This window comes from Echeneis naucrates, chromosome 11, assembly GCF_900963305.1.
Source record: "Echeneis naucrates chromosome 11, fEcheNa1.1, whole genome shotgun sequence".
NCBI lineage: Eukaryota > Metazoa > Chordata > Actinopteri > Carangiformes > Echeneidae > Echeneis > Echeneis naucrates.
In genome coordinates, this window is record NC_042521.1 from 8,636,693 (window position 1) to 8,657,001 (window position 20,309).

Here is a 20,309-nt window from a genome sequence, read left to right on the forward strand (position 1 = left end):
TTACACCAAAAGTGTGCAGCTGCCCTGAAAATCCCTTCAAAAGGAAAAAGAAAAAGCTGCAAGACATGCAAATATGCTGCTGTGATCTCCTTGTTTGTATTCCACTTTTACCCCCAAAATGGCTTTGAAGGGCCATCCAATATTGTGGGCTTTATTGCCTTTTAGTTGTTTTTGCTTCTCGAGAGAGGACCATATAAAGATGTCTTAAATGTTTCTAATTCCCAAATGGTTGGTCATGACCCTCAGAGAGGATGCTGCAATGTATTTGGCAATTCAGTAATTGTTATCAGTGTCATCTGCACCACTCGGGAACCCTGAGCGGTCACAGCCTTGCAGCCAATCATCTGGTGCCCATGTGGTGGAGAAGTGAGAAGTGAACAAGATGGGGAAAGAGGCGGCGGAAGGAAGAGAGGAGACGTGGGGGGAGAGACCGTCCTGACTACTAGATACAATGAACCAGGCTTTCTGAAAACATTTCCCATTCATCCGTCCTTCCTTCCTTTCAACCTTCCTTCCATCCTCTAAGGGGAAAAGTGTGTTAGAATAACATATTTTTGGGCTGGTTTTGTAGAGCAGATCGCAGCTGGCATGTGGCCCACATTCCTCTGCTGTGACATCTGCATAGTCGGCAGCAGCACTGTGCTATTTTTAGAGCCGCTTGTGTGAACGTTTGCATTGACAAAAATGTGCGTACATGCAGGAGTGTGTCAATCCACACATACACAAGCGTTGCGTGAGTTAGTTAGTACTGTTAGTGGCGATGGCTGCCTAGCTGCATTTTCACCAATTGTAGCCCTGTTACTTTGGTGTCCCAACCAACATATGACAGTTGATGGATAGATAAAAGCTGAAACCTGAAAAAAGCAATGTTAATAAATTTGTGTTATCTGTTGTTTAAATGCAGTTTCTCTTGTACATGAAGCACAGGCACGTTTGAGCTGCAGAGCTGATGTTGGCGAGGCTTTCTGTTCCACTTGTACACACCCAGAGCATAAAGCACATGCACTTTATGAGGGCCTTACCATTTTTGTCATTCATTTCCTCTGAATAGAAAAATGGCCAGATCTGATTTTCATGGTAATCATGTGATTTTTGATTTTTTTTTTTTTTTTTTTTTTTTTTTTTTTTTTTTTGGTTATGTTTCTCTCACCCTCTCTCTCGCTGCCATTTTGCTTTCCCTCCTCTTGTATCCCTCCACTTTTACATCAAGCCAATGCAATCCACTTGTTTCTTCATCAACCATCATGGTTATTGGATTTCCCTGCTTTGCAGTGAGGGATGCTCAGCCAAAGTGGGGGTTATGAGGTGGAACCAGCCTCGCTTTTCATTCACTTAGAGGAACAGATACAGATGCAGTGATTGATTTAATCCTGCACAGTCTCTTGACGTCTTATCGCTGGCACAGGGCAGAACCCTTTTTTGGGGAAGGGAGGCATTTGCTCATTTCTTATAAAAGTTTTCAAAATTCCATTGTGTAGTCATCATCATTTATTTTATATGCAAACCCATTAAGATGAGATGTTTTGTTTGCATTTATTCACTGGATCCTTTCTCGCCCTATTATGTGTATTTTCAATATAATCTTGCTTTACAACCTTTTTCACAGAAATGACTCACGGAGAAAGTAAATAATAACTTAAGCAAGAAATGCCATTGTATTTTGAAACATAAAAGCCTGTTATGCTCCTGAATAATGTCAAAAAGAGTTTAGATGTCACAAGAAACAATGTTCATTCCAATTTTTTCCCCCAAACTTTGAGTAGTTAAAATGATTTGTGAAGCCCTGTAGGGAAAAATATAATGTTGGTGGTCCTCCTAGCAATGTGCTGTTCATGCCAGATTTATTACTGTGTGTGTGTGTGTGTGTGTGTGTGTGTGTGTGTTTACAGAGTGAAAGAGAGATGAAATTATCCTATATGGCAGACTTTTCACCTTTACTTTTAGAAGGTGTCTGTCTGACTGTGTGGATTTTGCATTACCTGTGTATTCTAATAAAATCGGGGTTGGGGATGTCAGCCGACAACAGACACACACTGTTCCCGGTGCCTTTTCTCGGTCACAGACACTCGTGTGCACAGAAAATGTCCCCGCGCTCATTAGTGGGATTCCGCTTGCCTGATGGGAGCCGGGTGGGGTGTAGATGTGTGTGTCAGTGCCAGGTTGTCCCAGGTTGGCATTGCTGTGTCTAAGGGCTGTCTCTAAAGAGACCTGGCGATGCCTCAAAAAAAAAAAAAAAAAAAACAACGCACAAACATACACACACACACAATGATGTGTGTGGATGAGAAACTGAGACGCAACACAATTTGGCTCTATTATTGCTTATTTGAGTGGCTGTTTCCCCTCCTCTGTCATGGTACACTTACCCTCTGGCGTGTCTGGAGAGGCTTTGCATGTTATTGCTGTCCATCACTTCTCTATTTTACTGCTTGAAAACACACACACACACACACACACACACACACACAGAGGAAGGAGGTAGTTTTTGTGATTGAAAATTCAGTGAAAAGAAGCAAACACCTTGGCCAAAAACAAATGGCAAACTGCTCCTTGGGTCAGACATAGAGTTGACCTGCAGCCGAACAAAGGTTATGAAAACCCATTTCAACAATCTTCTGAGCTATGAAGAACTATTTGTGAGGTTTAATGGTACAGCAGCTGTAATAGAGCGGAGCATATGCTTTACCCTCAACTGATGAGAAATCAGTCAGCATTTTCCCCCTTGTTTTTTTTTTTTTTTTTTTTTTTTTAACTTCCCTCCTCCCAGACTTTGTTGCTATGTGTACACAGCCCAGGAAATATCTGTGGCATGCAGCCAACAACTGAGAGGAAATCAGAGAGAAAGTAAGTCAGAAAGAAATGCAGATGAACTGTAAGGGTAGTTGGAGGGTTGAGCATTTCAGTTTCACTGCAGTTGTGCGCTGTGTGTGTGTGTGTGTGTGTGTGTGTGTGTGTGTGTGTGTGTGTGTGTGTGACAGATATGGATACCAAAGATGCTGTATATGTAGGAGCCTTTGTGACCCTGTGTTACACTGTCAATGTCCTGTCTGTCAGTGTACATTTGGCCTCATGCCACACCACGAGAGAAAGAGTGCCAGTGAGCTGTCGAGGTAATTGGTGCTTACCTGGCAGGCTTTTACACACACACACACACGCACACATGCAGAAAATGGATTAGATGACATTAACTACAAGAGGAAATGGCATAAATGAATACCCATGCTACCTATCTTGCTTGCATGCGTGTGTGTGTGTGCGCGTGCATGCATGTGTGCGCTGTGTGTGCATGCACGCGCAGCCATGTGTGACAGTCTAATGAGGGACTGCGCGTTACACACAAAACACACACCCTATCAACCTCTGTCACAGGCTGCAAAGCATCGGTGCACCAAACAGTCCACTTGCTTCCGTGTGTGTGTGTGTGTGTGTGTGTGTGTGTGTGTGTGTGTGTGTGTGTGTGTGTGTGTGTGTGCGCGCGCTGCATGCAGGCAGATGTGGCTGTCACCCATCAGCTCCATCATGTGCAGACACCTGGCTTTTAATCTTGTCTCCCTGCCACCCCCCCCACCCCACCCCCCTCAAACAACACTCTGCAAAAGCTTTTTTTATCTGCTGAAGGGACAAAAAAAAAGACTCACTCGAACACATGATGAACAAGGAAACTTGCAGACATGTCAATATTGTCATAAAATATTAAGAGTTGTGAAATGAGTGATTGAGGTTAAACATTTTTCTTTTCTTTGTTTTCCAGATAATAAGGCATAGCCACTGAGTTTCAGCCTCATCTCTCATGATCCACCTGTAGCTTTGAAATATTCCAGAGTGCTTTTCCCTTTCTGATGAAATGGAAGTGTATGAAGCAGATGTGTGTTACTAATCAAAAACGGATCAAACTGTAAAATGCCACTGACTTAATTGTATTTTTTTCATAGAATATATGTAGCCTATTGTAACAATCTCATCTTCCCATACATACAGATTCTTTTTTAGACAAATCTTTAATTGATACTGCTGTAATTATCAGCGCAGAGAGAAAGGCATATTTTATCCATCATCACCTCTCTGTCATGTATTTTTGATTTTGAGTCTTGGGATCTGAGAGAGGGAATCAGACATTAATGTGCAGGAGTCATTTCAGTCGCATTTCATTCACTGGCGGTCGGGGGAAGGATCCATTCTGGCTGAGATTAACTTTCTTTCTTCAACACACTCAGACAGAAATACACAGACTTGGCTTCTGGGTTATCACAACCGCATTTCTTTTTGAGAGAGAGAGCACTTATGCACTCTTAATGGAATGCTGTGACTGTTATCTTGTCATTACAGCTGCGATAAAATGTCCTGATGTAATTATTTTTGTGTAAGGTGGAGATTTTTTTTTTTTTTTTTTACATTTTGTTTTATGTAATACGCTTTGCCAGCGCTGATGTCACTATGATTCTGCCAGCCAATTAGCTGAGACACCTCAAATGATCTGAGTCAACTGGCTGATCAGAACGTGTTCCTACTCAGCTTGTTTTTCACGTCTGCCTCCTGCATTACATTTGACTTTGACAGAAGGAAATTCGCAGGCTGGGATGAGTCAACAGGATTAGAAATGTGCTTGTAATTGGAATCATTTGCATACATTAGCTTTTTCTTCACAAAGTGTTTTGTTTTCTCAAACCTCATAGCTGAAACCAGCTCGCCTCTTGACATTACTCGAGAAAAGCTATACCCGGTTTCCATTATTTATTAATACTTCTTTGTTGTTGCGCATGTTCTAATCTTGTTTCCTTTAGTCATTAGTATTGTTCGACATCAAACACAGCTGCCAGAGCTCTGAGTGTATGGGGAGCGAGGTGGGAGAAATGTATGGTTATTGCTGTCGGACACTCTCTAAAGACCCTTTTAACAATGCTTATTATAATGGAATATTTTTCTACTAAACTGTTAAAACTCTGTGTAAGCACCATAGTGTTTTGAGTAAATTGCAACTTTGATGTGCTGAATATTCCGGCGTCACATGTTTCGCTGCTCAGATTGAGACTGACTGCGGGGTGGTGGGTGGCTGCGTCTTGGAAAAAGGATGTGTTGTGTGTATGTGTCTGTGACTTCTGGTGACCTCTTCGACAATAACGTCCTCTGTCCCAGTCTTGCTGGGAGAGATTAGCAACACATGAACTCATAGTCCCATGATGCTTTTTTTATTTGCTTCCTACCTATTCATCCGCCATAAGACTCTCCTGTCATTGTGTTGTGCCGAGATGCCGACCTTCATTCATTGTTATGCTAATGTGAATCTCAATGTTGGGCTGCAAGCTAATGCTATGTTATGCTAATGTTGTGTCATGCTAATGTCATGATATGGCGAGCAATGAAGGGGAGGGATGCAGCGGAACAATATGTATGGAGATTCCTCATTTCACAAAGATTTAGTTTTGTCTGTTTGTCTTTACTAAAGCTGTCAAAACTTTTCATGCATTTCTGCACTGAGCACAACATATTGTGTCATTTTATTCTTGTTTTGACAAAAAAATCTGTCATTGAACTCTATATTCTATGAAAAGGCCAAGCTGCTGTTGTTGGTGGTCTGACTTGAAGGTAATAAATGTTTATGAAGGTTGTTTTTGGAGTTCCCATTGTTCCAGATAAAATAAACTAAAGAGGGTTCTGATTTCCAGAACACGCTTGGGTTAGGTTGTGAGGTTTTGCTTTGTTTTGTCTTGGAAGTATTTCCTGACCTTCACCTCAAATGACACTTTTGTTGCCACACTGGCCATACAATGAAAACAAAGGAAGACCGTCAGCACAAACAGCTGTCCACCCTACAAAACTGCTGTCTGTATTAATGGGCTGTTGATTGTATTATCTGTTGGGGTTTCACTGAAAAATGTGAGGATTTAGGGAGCGTGTTTCCCCACAAGCAGAGAAACGCAGCATAACAGTTATTAAAAACGGGAGAGAAAGATTCCCCACTGTTTGTCTCTGCGATAACAGTTTATGTTAATCCGTTCTCTCTGCTGGATGTTTCCACAGGATGACAGTGATGGGATCCCATGGTCCGAGGAGCGGGTGATGCGGAAGGTGCTTTACCTCTCCCTAAAGGAGTTTAGGAGTGCACAGAAACGGCAGCTTGACGGTGATGGAACCACAAACTCCAATGGTGAGTTCATGTCCACTCAGGTCTTCTGTCAGAGGGACCTGCACCATCTATTCCCTCCCTTGCAAATATGTCGGCAGCAGAAATGACATATTTCTGCTAAAAATAGAATGAAATGAAAACGGCCCTGCGATGATTTAAGGCAACATTCGAAACTTAACTTGTGGAAAATGTCAACATATTTACACAAAATGCAAAGAAGGAGAGTATTAGCCACACAAACATTTTGTGTGGTAAATGTCATAGTTGTCTGCAATTTTGCAGAGACGAGTGTCTCACCTCAGCTTTTCAGTCCTCTAATTACAAGCCGCTGTTTTGTTCGTCTGCCGGTGAGTGAAAACTAAGCAAGTTTTCTTTGAGATTGGAACTTGCTCTTACTTAAAATGGAGGGAATCCAGTGAGAGTAAAGGATTAAGGGCTCTCATATGCCTTTTGTTGTGGGTCAGTGGTCAGTGATCTGCAGTCTTGGTTTCGTGTCACATACTCAAAAGAACCCTTTGAGACTGAAACGTATTTTCCTTTTGTTTTCAAATGTTGTTTATGCTTCAAACAGAGTCACTCCACAGTGCCACACACAAGAAAAAACACGTGTTGAAGTGTTGTTAATCTTTTCTGGCTTGGACGTGTACACTCACTCTGGGGTGCAGACTCATTAAAATGTGGGCTAACAGAAACCCCCGACATGAATTTATACGTGAAGTTGCTTAGTTAGACAAAATCCAATTCCAAGTGGAATTTGGCTACAGGAGCAGCTTGGGGATTTTGCGGTTGTGCCATGTAAACCTGAGAAAACACATGAAGAGCGAGAGCGCAGGGGAGATGAACGGTTTGTTTTGAACCAGGCTGCCACCATGTCTTTGTTTGACACCGGTCCTCCCACCCATAAAAAGCCCTCAGCCAGCCAACAGCAGAGATTTGAACTTCACACGTGCCTCAGAAGCTATTCTCAGCTGACATTAACACAACCCAGACATCGAAAGAAAGGAAACAGGAGGGAGGAAAAAAAGAAAAAAGGAGCCTCAGAAAGTTCACGCCCTGCCAAAGAAGCAGGCCAGTCATCCAGCTAAGCAGAAAGGAAGACAGACAGACAGACAGGAGGGAAATCACTGTTGAAATGCAGCTTATCTTTTATACCTTTTTATCCTTCCTTAATTTTTTCTTTTTATTCCTTCACATCTTCATTTCTTCTCTCTGTGCCTGTGCCGTCAGCCTCCTCCCCTCCCAATAGCCGATGTGTTTCTGTGTGTCTGTCTGGCATCTCGTGGCTGCCACTCCACAGCTCCTCAGGGCCTTTTAAGCCACCGCGGGTAGCTGACCTTATCGCCTGAATAAAAATGACTCATTAGAAAGCTTCGGCGGCCCATCGCACCGGGGGTAACGACAGCAGCCTGCGCTGACACAAAAGGGAACTCGGCTGAATAGACGGGCCCTGCTGTTTTAGAGCACCGTGGGTTAGCAAGGCTTTGGAGACTGTACGAGAAGCCCAGTTTCCCATTTCACAGAGACGATGTGGTGAAACTGTCCGCCATTTTGGAGGATCACACTCAGCATGCGCTACATCCTGAATGGGCAGCCCCTGCTGTTTTAGAGGACTGGGCTATAGACTCTGGGCTTGTATTGGGGTGAGACATGTGCCACAGTTTTGAGTCTCACACAGGCATTATTTTGAAACTCAGCCATTTTGGATAGTCAGATCATGCGTGTGTGTATAATTATAAATATGTCAGAGACAGAGCTGGAATCAATGATGAATTAGAAATTACTGCCACATGTAAACAATTAGCCAGTTAGATGATTACTCATCAGCAGATAATGAATCTGAGGAAATTTTAATAATTGCTTAATTGTTCAAGCAAAAATTACATATTTGCTGGTTTTTGATTCTCAAATGTTAGAATTTACTGCTTTTCTCATTTGATATAAAATCAACATCTCTGCCTTTTACTGTTGATTGTACAAAATCAGAGACTTTTACAGAATTTACCATCATAATTTTACAACATAATTGTCAGGTTAAAACTTGAAGATCACATTAAATCACTGTATCCTAATAAAAGCATATTTGAGGAGCTTCTCCCATGGAATTCATTAAAATGACAAGAAAAAAATTAGATCATGTGTGAGATTATATTTTCTTTTTATATATATTTTTAAATAAAGTCCACCATTTTGGGTAAAAGGTATTATCAGATGGAAGGTTAGGGCAGCACCTGACTGTAATCCTCTGAACAGCAGTGTTTGTCTCCCTTCCCAGACATCTGTCTATCCATTTTTCCCTTCCCACATACCTCCATCCATCCATCGTCCTCCTCCTCTCTCCGTCACAGCGTGACAGCATTGGCTATTTGTTTTTGAGGGGGGTGTGGCAGTCCGTCAGTCAGCTGTATGCGTGTCCAAGTGTACGTCTGCACGTGTGTGTGTGTGTTCGTGTCGTCTCCTCGCCCATCCACCCTTCTCCTTGGCTATAACCAACAATCATGCTATATTTCGAGCCACTTTACCCCTGGCTGTTGGCAGCCGTCCATCTCTGTGTCCATCACACTTCCTGTCTCGCTCGCACACTCATTCCCTGCATTATTTAACAAATGACATTATGCCCTTCCGCATCCTGGCTCCTGCTTATTCGCCCCCTCCCTCTTTATCACGGCCATGCTCTTCCTCTTCTTCTCCTTTTCTCACTCCTCTCTCCCTCTATCTGCCCCCCCTCACAGTGCAAGGTTTCATTACACATCAATAGGACTCTGGTTACTGCCTTATCCGTAAGCTTCTGTCTCCTCTCTCACTCCCACTGCTCAGTATTGTCGATTATGTACCCCCCCCCCCCAAAACCACCACCACCAAACGCACACACAGACAGAAGCCTTTTTCTCAGTCCCTGAACCTCCATCCATCTCTGTCTCCCTCTTTTTCGTCATCTCCCTCCTTTCTGCTTTGTCCTTCCTGTCCTCTCTGCCATGTCTGTCTTAACTATCTCCAGTATCTGTCACCCAAACCCTCCCTCCCTCTCCCACTCCATCACCACTCCTCCGTTTCCTTCCTTCTATCCTGTTTCCCACCCTTCCTCTTCAGTTCTGCGAATCATTGAAGCTGCATCTTCTTCCTGTTCCTCCTCAGTTCGCCATCTCCCTTTTAATACACTTGTCTGTACCCCTCCTCTCCTCTACTCTCCTCTCCTTTCCCTTCCTCCCCTTCCATTTCCCTGAGTGCTATTGATGGAGGAGCTGGCTGCTTGCCAAAACTATGGAGGAGCTGAAGAGAGGGTTTGCCCATTTCTGTGTCTACCAGTCTCAAGACCTGCCATTGCTTCTGGTTTTTATGCACATCGAGCCCTTAGCTTCAGCGCCCACTCTCCTGTCACTGTGCTGTCTGTCTATATTTTTCTTGCTGCTTGCTTCTTGCATGGCCAGAATGGCAACCGAAACAGCTCAAACACTGTGGGCCCGCTATTCTCTCCCTGGTGATCACATAACCTGGCAGGACAGATGAAGAGGTGCCAGCAAAATAAGAGGAAGAGTTTAGCTATTGAACCAAGTGAGTGAAAGAGATATAATCTATTTTGCCCCCGTGTGCTCTTTTTCAACAGCAGCTCAGGCCATTATAAAGTCTTTGCCTTTTGATGTTTTAAATTTATGGCCTTGATTTGGGGAAAAAAGGGAAGATGCTGTGTTTCTTTCTGAGCATTGCTGTGTGCCTTTGTTCTGGCTTGTGGTAAGTGTCGTGCAGTTTTGTGAGGTCCAACTTTGTAAGGAAGAGCAATATATATTTGGGCCTAGTTCTAATCCTCTTGCCAAGTGGTCAATTTTTTTTTTAGTATCTGCTGCGCTGAAAAATGTCTGGGAATAGATACCAGTTGGGAGTTTCCCTAAACTAAAACTACCCACTGTTTCTGTTTATCATATACCTCAAATTTAATTGTACACAGGCATCAGGGATTACTTGCACAAAGGGCAGGAAATAGAATTTTAATGCAGTTGTTTACGAGAGGAAAGGGGAGATTAAAGTCTTGTTCATCAAGGAGAAAGAAGTTAAAAGATTATTATTGGCTGACATATCTGCTTACTTCAAAACAAACGATATGCTATCATAGCTGCATTCACAGTCCTTAGATCATTCCATGAGGTATGGCAGTTCATTCATTTACACATTTTACGCTTTTGGAAGTACTGTCAAGAGTCCCTCTGCCCCAAAGAGCATCTTTCCTACAGCAGAACTGCTCTGCTATAGTACCACTTGTTATGCTGTGGCTCCTACTAATAGGCTTGTTTCAGCCCTGTGATATGCTATGTTACGCTATGTACCTCTGCTCTCTCGAGACTTTGAGGTGAACATAGCAAGGCGATGGGCTTAGTTAAGCACGCATAAATCTGATTAGAGCCCCCCCCTCCACCACCCAAGAGAAGCAATTGGGATGGCGGGCTAGCATGGTCCACTGTTGCCTCATCACACCTCTCTTTAAATTGTAATATCTGCCACGAGTCCACCCCAGTCTGTTGTCACAGGCCTTCACCACCACCAGGACATTGAATTTAAGCACTGGCCCTTGGCTCCCTCATTGCCTGCTTGCCACACTTGCCATCCCTGGGCATCTGCCTTCCCTAAAATTCCCTGATCTGCCCCTCACATGAGCACTCATGTGCAACCAGCATATGCCAGCCAACTCTTTGGAGGAATATTAGGGAGTAGATGGAAGTAGGGAGGGAGGGAGGAAATGATGAAATGGGCCGCTGCCTGTATGTTTGCATTCTGTGGGGACATCATGCGTCAGTCATTTTGAGAGCACAATTAAAGTTAATGAGCTACGTCGCTTTTTGCTCTGGTGCAAGTTTCACATACAGAATGATTTTTTTTTTTCTTCTTGTAGTTGTGATTGGAGTTGTTGCACCGTGTCCCATTTGCAGTACTATACTATTATAATTATCATTTTTAATCAGTGTCCACAAATTTCTCTTGAATTTATTTTTCATGGTGCCAAATTGTTTCCTGGAAAATGTCTCAAGGTCTCTTAGTTGCTGCATTTCATCCTTAACACAGCAGAAATGCAGATTCATTTTCCATTGCTTTTTTTTTTTTTACTTAGTATGTACTTTTTCTCAAAAGTAGATGCTCAGGTGTTTAGTAAGTCTCTTGATTGATTAAAGGAATATAGATTAAAGCCGTTTGTGTCAACAAAGACATTTTAAACCAGTGATTAATCCATGGCCAATAGACTTAGAGGCTCTGCAATGGCAACATAAAGCATTGCCAAAAGTGCGATGGCCTTAGTCATCACACTGGCGCTTGTTGACTTTCTGAACGCAACAATCTGTATCTGATGACTGTACCTCCGCTCTCAGGTACTGACCTGCCCTGCGTGTGAGGAAAACCAACTGCCTGTGTGGCTGAGCAATAATGACATTATAATGTAATGACTGTGTGCGTGCACGTATGTGTGTTTGCTCTCGCTCTGCCCAAAGCACATTTATAAATGTGACTGAAATCATGTGTTAGAAAACGTTTACCTGCCTCTCAATTGCTCATCTGCTTTCTGTTTGCTACGCTGCCATCTGATCGTACAACGAGCCTCCCTCTCTCGTCCGTTAGATGACACAACGCCTGGACTTGTTTAACAGTATTGTCCTGACTAACAGCATGTAATTCAAGTTGGCAGCTGTCCTAACTTCTGCTTCACTGTCATTATTACCTTAATTTATTTCTTTATTTGCTTTGACACCTACTATTTTGAGTTTGCGGTGCACTTTGAGTGACATATACCCTTATAGTGTCAGCCACATGGAATTTCACGGGGCGTGGCGGGAAGCAAATGACTATATTCTCCCATCACAAAGTGGAACAGTGGGGAAGGTGTTGGTGAATGAAAAGATCTATGAAGGCAATGCTGTTGGTTAAACAAGCCCTTCAGGTTAATGTTGACTGAGTTGTTTGTTTTTGCAAAATGAAAGTGAATAATTTAACAACCCACCAGACCAAAGTCCACTCAGGCAAGAATACTTCCTAAAACCGGTCAGAAGCTTTAAGTGGGAGGAACTGCTGTCAGTGACAAATGCCAAAATATTCTATCTGAATTTCTTGTTTTACAAATTGATATTTCCCTTGTATCTGCTCCTCTTCTTCTAATATAATAATTCTAAAAAGCTTTGAACTTCCTCTATAAGTTTACCCATTTATGCTCCATTGTTCAGTCAGACAGGCCTATGTGACACGTTCCAACTGCAGCAAGAACTGCCAGTGAGGAAATCAAGCCTTGTGATGTCTATTTAATTTGGTTGTCTCTCTTAATTACCATTGACTTCCACTCCTCTGTTTGACCTAATTTGAATTCTCGGTGCCTGTTGTTGCTTTTGATTTAAGAATGTGTCTAGGGGCTTATTTTGTTTGTCTAAGTTGCTTGCTAAATATTTAATTAGGGGTCTGTCAATTGGGCTCACCAAGAATGTCAAGTCCAGCTATATCAGTTCACTTCACTTGCTGCCTCGGGCTTGTTTTTTCAAATTCTTTGTCAAAGGGCGCTCATCATGTATGTCAGCAGCGGTTGCACTTAACAAGGGGAAACGGGGACAGAGAAATGAATAAGTAACTTTCCTGCACCTCCAAAATGAGCTGCCACCATGCTGCTCTTGTTTGTAAGACCGCCCCGTTCACTGGCTAAACGCTGTCAGTATTTTACCGTAGAATGTTACTATGTATGTTTTCAGTCTGAAATCTTGAATAATTTGTACTCTCTCTGTATTTCTCCCTTTCACTCTGTCTTTCTATCTTCTTCCAAATTCCCTGCACTCCACGCTGTCAGATAAAGCAGAGCTTCTATAATCTTATCAAAAGAAATGCATCTACTCTGCCTTCAGCCCTTTAAACTGTATCGAATCAAAGACAAAAACAGAGGGCTTTATTAACGGTGTCAGATGAAAACATTGTTTATTCTCGAAAGACCTAAGCTATATTTTAAAACAATATTAAGCCCCAGGAATAGTTTACTGACAAAGGTTCATGCCAGATATCTGGAGATGGACGCTTTCACAACAAGTGATCCAAAAATATGTGTTGGCCAGAATCTAACCCTTTGGGTGCTTTGTGTTTTCAGGTTCCCTAGCCAATGGGCAGCTGAATGGCTCGGGATCAAAGGGCAGCCACAAAGAAGATGGGTCCTTGCGCTCTCAGGGTCTGGATGGGAGCAGTGAGTACTGTGAAGACAGTCCAGCAAAGAAGAGGTGAGGCCGTGCGTGTGTGTGTGTGTGCGCGCGCGCGCACGCTCGCGCTTGTTGTGTGACGTTCTTAATCCTGTTTACTTTGTTAGAACCCTGAATTGTGAGCCTGGTGGTGTCTGACTATAGGAGTTCATGCTAAAGGCTGCAGATTCTATGGGTGTGAATGTGTCGGGTCGTGAGTGTGATGAGTGCCTTTGCACACATATTACAAACTGTAAATGCAGCTTAGTCACAATGAATTTCTTGAGGTCTCGTGGTTCAAATTCCTGAAATACTTGATCTTCGACTTTTTCTAAATAACTCTTTCTAATTCTTGGCCTATCGTCTATCCTCTATATCAGTAATATTTCTCAGTCAGTGTGGGCAATAACATGTTTGGAGCTGAGCAGATTTTCCATTAGTAGTAGAATATGACGGTCAACAAAAAGTATAAATAGTACATCTTACTCTTTAAAGAGCACTGATGTCCTATTATGAACACACCCACTCATCCCTACAACATAAATGCAGTTTCAGTCATTTATAATGAGCCACTTAAAGGAGTGTTGCCATGCATTTCTAAATGAATTATTCAAAAATTTAAGTTGTTGCAGAGTACAATAAGCTGCTCATTTCCGCTAGGCATATTTTTTTTATGAAGTCATTTATATCTTGAGTAAATTATTGAAATGGATTTTATCATTGAAAATCGTGATTTTCAATGAAATTGGTGCAGAATGCTGCTCTCGCTTCGAAAACTGTTCTTGGATGGTGGAATAAAGGATCTTTGGAAAAAGTGATGCTCCTAATGCTTTCAGCATGAAGAAGGTTTTGAAATCACAAGCTGGAAAATATAATTTACAAATACGTATGCTCTATAGAGTGAGCAGATTAAAATGACTGGTGTCTTTGTACTTGCAAGCAGCCAGCTACTGTAGGTGGTGAGTGTGTGTGTGTGTGTGTATGTATGTAAATGCTTGTGTGTTTTGTTCTCCTACACACAGACAGGGCATTAAAGCATCAGTGCAAAGCTAGGGGGCGGAGTCTGGGAAGCTGGACAGCAGCAGATGTCCTTCTGTAATGAGCAGCCCGCACAGGCTCCATTCACTGTGTCAGGCACCTGCCTAAGTCCTCCTAGCTGTCATTTGATACTGTATCTCCCAAATCTGAGCTCAGTCATTGCAAGCTTTCATCTACCTGGCTTTGAAACAGAAGGTTACTGGAACAACTGAAATCTGGAGCTCATTCCTGAGACTCAAAGGGTTCTTCCAGGTCTTTGAACTTGTAGAAATCCTATAGCCTTGACTATGAAATAATGATGAAGTGGAACAGAAAATTGATTTCATCTTAAAGTCAGCCTGCATAAATGTAGATATGTGGACAAGGAGTGAGAGAATAATTGTAGTGGGAAGTGCTTGACTGACAACAACAGTGTTGAATTGAAAGCAAGTGACCCCTGTGGCTTATACAATAAAACAACATAAACACTAGTCTACCTTGTAACAATGGAGGAGGAATAAAAGTATAACGAGGACAATGTCACACTTTTCTTTGATGGTCAATAGTCATGTGTTGAATAGATTTCACTTAGGGCAGCCTGCACACACACGCACGCACACACACACACACACACACACACACACACACACACACGCATACACACATATACTGCATATACAGAAACACAGCAGGACTCGGTGAAGAAAGGCTTTCTATCTGGTGCTAATGAAACACCCGGCAATGCCTCGTTGCTTCACAAAATGAACATTTTGTGTGTGTGCTTCATGTGTTAGGGATGACTCCCAGAGACCCTGGCATAAGTGCCCTGCACTGTTCCTGAACAGGACTCACTGAGATTATGCCAGGAGCTCTTACACCTGGCATTGGCCAAAACAGAAGGGAGGAGCAGTGGTGGAGCTGGTTCCAATTTTGAGCAGAGAAAAAGTTTCACACTGGAGACAGGATGAAGGGATCGGGCATCAACAGAGAGGGGAAGACTGGGAGGAGCAGCCGAGAGAGGGAGAGGAAGGGAGACAGAGAAAGAAGGACAGGTGCAAGTGATTTTTGGCAGGAAGCGACCCCCTTTAGAAGTCTTTGAGATCAACTCTGTGTTTGCCTTCCCATGCTCCTGAGTTTGGTAGAGAGAGACTGGCAGAACATCCCCTCCAACATGCCAGCCCATTGTAGCCCTCTCCTACCAGTATGACCATATTCTCAAAATGAGGCCTCTCTCTCTCTCGCGCTCTCTCACACACACACACACACACGCAAACATAACTTAATGCAGCCTCATCGTTGCTGCCATGGTTTACTGACCTACTTAGATTCATGTACCTCTGTAAGTCTCCCACATTTGATGTAGGTTGATATAAAGAGCATCTCTGTATTCAGCCGTCACTTGCGTGCCGCACACTGCTCAGAACCGGAGGTTATCCTATGCATGGATGATTTAGGACTTTTGCTGTCATCTCCAGTTGTTTTTCATTTGGGATACATTTGTCTTGTTATTGAAGGACGTGCTTACATAAGCTTCTTCACTATGTCAGCATATTGTAAATCTAAATTGTAAGTCATAAATGAAATAAGAGAACAATCTATTGGTATTTCACTTTAGTTTTGCTTCTCTCACAGGTAGAATCCGAACATGCCCTCAGTGAGTGTTTTATTTTAAATAATATCTTTGTAGCTTAATTGTATTTTCAGTGGAGGATATAGATTTGGCATACTGCTATTTAAATTGTGTTGAACGTTACTCTTCTTTCGCCTTTATATGTAAATAAAAACTCAAATACTCCATCTGTTGGGATGAGAACCTCGAACCAAGAAGAATTAGGTCAAGATACATGTCCCTTAACTCCATCTAATTAGTGCCTACGAGTGACTTTCAGGGCAACACCCTGCAGATCCAATTTAAAGAAGTGACCAGAAACCTAGCAGGCACTGCAAATAGCGTGGGGATCAGAAGTTGAGTGCCCCTCTCAGACAGACTTCTTAACTTAATTTCTCTCGCCCTTTCTCTCTTTCTGTTCCTCTTTTATTTTTTGCTCCTTTTTTTTCTCACTCTCTTCACTGAACCCCACTTTTGGCTCTCTTTGAATCTGTTCTCTCTGTTGTCTCAGCCAAGACACACACTCAAACACTCAGCTGCTGCCGCTTGTTTTGTTTCGACTTAATGAATGCCAAGTGTGTACACACACACACACACACACACACACACACACACACACACACACACACACACACACAGGCACAAAGACAGACACGCACACACTTGTCTTGTCTAGCGTAACCAATGACTCTTGTCAGTAATTCATAATCACCATTTCCATTTATGAGGGATTATATGCATGTGTGCGCAGGCCTGAACGCACACACACTGCTAGTGTGTATTAATAGAGGGCCATAATGTTTCTATTGATTTGCTTTTGGATGGTTTTGCGAGAGAACATACAGTATATGCAGTGCAACACCTAGCTGTAACACAAACACTGAATTGTTAAATGAATACAAAGTGGACTGTTCACATAAATTAGCTGAAAGACATCCAGGAACATTAGCTTGAGCAGTTTTTTTGTTGTTGTTGTTTGTTTTTTTTCTTTTGAAAGCTGGTCAGATGATACAACAAGCAGTCAGTCAAAATGGAGGCTCTGTTTTAGACATCACCAGCAGTTTGTTATTCCAGTTGTGTGAATGTTCGTTCTTCTTTTTCACTCCTTCTGTCTGTCAGTCTTTTGGTGATTCAGCCCTGTCAGTTGTTCTCCAAAATCTCTTCTAAAGTCTTGTCTCATTGTCGCTGCTTTGCTGCGGCTTTATGAAAGCCTTCTGCTTGGCTGAAATTGTGGGTTAAAGGCGTATTAACCATCCATGACAGTGCATGATGTCACTCAGCACACAAACTGACTCCCGTAATCACTGTCAAATACAACTGTTTAGCACTGATTGTAGCTCAGATTAACTGTGTTATAACAGGTTTACACTGTGCTTTTTATGGCATAATGCAAAAAGAAAATCTAAATGCTCCAAGGGATTTACTGTTTGTTGTGTTTTAGTTCTATCTGGCGCTTTTGTGGCTGCCATTTTAAAGTCATGAAAGACTTAATAGTGTGTCTCTTTTTTTAGCTGTCAGACTATCTCTAAGCCAAAGTCACGTGAAATCTTATTTGTATTGGCCAACTGTTTTTCCAACTTCATCTGGTATGAATGACTTTAGAAGCCAAAAGAGTTTATACCACCCACAGTGATAGAAACAAAACAAAACAAAACATCTAATGTAAATGGATCCATGCTCACTTTTATTATAGGTCAATTTGATAATATGACTTCTGCTTGTTTATTTCCAACTATCTATTTTCAGATGATGATGATGATGATGATGATGAAAAGCAGAAGTTTATATAATGATAAAATCCAACATTAAAAACTGTAACAGATTTTAATGTTGCTGTTGATCGGAGGATGTTAAATTATGTGCACTAGTTAAAACCAGTGCTGCAGTGCTGTTAACGATGGCTCAGATGGTGGTTGTGTGTGTTTTTGGAAGTGTAGCTGGAGCTGCTCCAGAGCAGAGTGTGGTGACCCGCGAGAAAGGTCAGTCTCGTTATCGCAACCTGGGAATCTAAAGCGATCTAAAACACAGATGAGAGCTTGATCATTTAGGAGTCGCTGTCTCTGTTTCTCAGTTTCAACTTTCAACAGGAAGTCGTGACATTTTCAGTAGTAATAATAGATAAAGTTTGAAACTTCAAAAAAAAAAAAAAAAAAGTATCAGCCTATCATATTTTATCTGATCCACTGTGATCCATTGTACCTGATCCTTTGTTTGAGTTGCAGACCGACGTCTCTCATGTGAGTCCACTTGAGGTCTCTCAGGGTCTACATATGTGACTCCAGGCTTAATTAGTCTGATTTTTAAGCACAAATAGCACCAACTCTGATGTTTATTGACCCAACCTGGGGTGATTTAAGGTGGACTGCAAGGTCAGAGGTCATAGGGTTTGAGTTTCACATGCATGACGAAGGAGTGGGGGGTTTTGGCAAATAGCCCTGAGCAGTGGACCTTGACTGCTAAAAAACACATTAAAGTGTGGTATTTATCTTTCTTCCCAAGAGGGACGTGGAAGAAAATTAAGCTCTTTACAGCGACATAATGTCACAATGTCTCTTTTAGTGTTGTTTTGGTGGCATTTGGGTTCAAGTGCAGTCCCAAATTTGTATATCTGCTTCTTTTTTTTTTTTTTTTTTGAGGTGACAAAGAGGACAATGGCTGACTTCCATCGAAGCTAATATAGCATTTTTATATTCAATGAGATACTGCTAAGCTTGATCTATTGTCAAGATGTCCTCTCTCTCCACATCTGCCTATCAGGCCATCTCTCCTCTCAAAAAAAAAAAAAAAACAGCTATGTGAAAAGCCAAGGTTATATTTAAATATGTGCTGAGACCCTGCTGTTTCTTTTATCTCAAGTGAATATCAGCCTCATTGTGACTGCTTGAAGCATATAGCTGTCACAGCTGAATCTGGACAGGGATACACACACTCACTATCGCACCTCTGAATAACACTGAACCACATTTGTCTTGTCAAAGCAAAGCAGTCCTGCTCTGAAAACCGTACACTTGCAAGATATATAGAAATCCTTCATTATATGAATTAGTATAATGTCATAAAGGCTTCTCATATCGAACTGAGGTATGTAGTCTTTGGTCCAAATTGGCGTGTAATAAGTGCACATTTGTCCTCTCCGCGGCCTTGAGCCATTGAGTAATGATTGTGTGTGTTTGTGTTCGCTGTGCACATGCTCAGTGTGTATGTGACTGGAGTCTATGCAGGGGCTGTTTGCATATGTGAAGGTCACGGGGCCAGCAGGTCAGCTCACCACAGTACCATCCCTCTCCTAAATGCACGCAGACAGAAAAGCAATAAACACAAAGAGTATAGGGAGGGTTCACTTGAGAGTGTTTGCACTGAGCACACACCAGCCATCTTAGGGTTTGTGTTGGGATATTATCTCTACAAAAAGAGCTTTTGCAAGCTCAAGCTAAATGCATCGTTCTGCACTCTCAACCCTGCTATTTGCTCTTTACAGTCTAAGAAGTAACATCTGTGGAGGCCGCCTGATTAATTTCCTTCATTTCATACACAGGCTTAGAGATTTCTATAAAATGTGTTACATGCCAACCTGAAAGGTAACTGTAGGAGTTCTGCTATATGCAATGCAAAAGAAGTTTTTATTCACTCTATAACATACTAACCTTGGAGGTTTTCCTCTTTCATACATATGGTGTCAGTGTGATCATTGCTTTCAACATTGGGGTTTGAAGAGTGAAAGATCTTAGCGGCTTAAGAAATTGTGCAAACACACAATTTCTACTCACTCATTTAGGTGCTGATGGATTTGATCCAAACAGACTTCCAGGTGCACACATACACAGAGAAGCGCACACACAGACATACACGGAAATATAGACTGATTAGTAGGTAGAGACATTTATTAAACACAGATATTTTGCTGAAGAGCAACCTTTGCATGACTTAAACATGCACATTTAGGTTGCTCTGTTGTAGATAAAATGGACTCAAACGCACAAACAGATGAAAAGCATTGTGGTGTGGGGGGGCACTTGCACTCACAGAGCCAGCTGTAGTGAGGTAGTCTTTTATAAAGACCATGTGGGCCATCTGGAGCCAATTAATACAGTCCCCAAGGTACAGACTCTGTATCAGTACTATTCTTCTCACACAATAACCTTTTCCACTGGAAGGAGCATGAACGCAGCCTCATGCCAACATCTATCTATTGATTCACTTGTGCCATTTCTATATGAGACTGAAAAAATAATAGTCAGAAATATCTGGCATCGCTTGAGGACCATTTAGACCAGTAAACTCATGAAACATTTCGGACCAGTGAAAGGCAAAAATACACACATTCAAATCTGCTTTGTTGTTGTGTGTATGTAGGGCTGTGTAAGTTGGCTTTGTTTTA

At 42.1% G+C, this 20,309-nt stretch overlaps 1 protein-coding gene across 3 annotated transcripts in view; it reads left to right on the plus strand.

The window, feature by feature from the left end:
* Positions 1–20,309, plus strand: part of jarid2b (jumonji and AT-rich interaction domain containing 2b) — a 95,874-nt gene that overhangs the window by 40,809 nt on the left and 34,756 nt on the right. For all 3 annotated transcript variants that reach the window (XM_029513576.1, XM_029513575.1, XM_029513578.1), the window contains 2 exons: positions 6,019–6,145; positions 13,221–13,347. In XM_029513576.1, coding sequence (XP_029369436.1) covers positions 6,058–6,145; positions 13,221–13,347 — 215 coding nt within the window. In that variant the 5' untranslated portion in view covers positions 6,019–6,057. The remainder of the gene's footprint in view (positions 1–6,018; positions 6,146–13,220; positions 13,348–20,309) is intronic.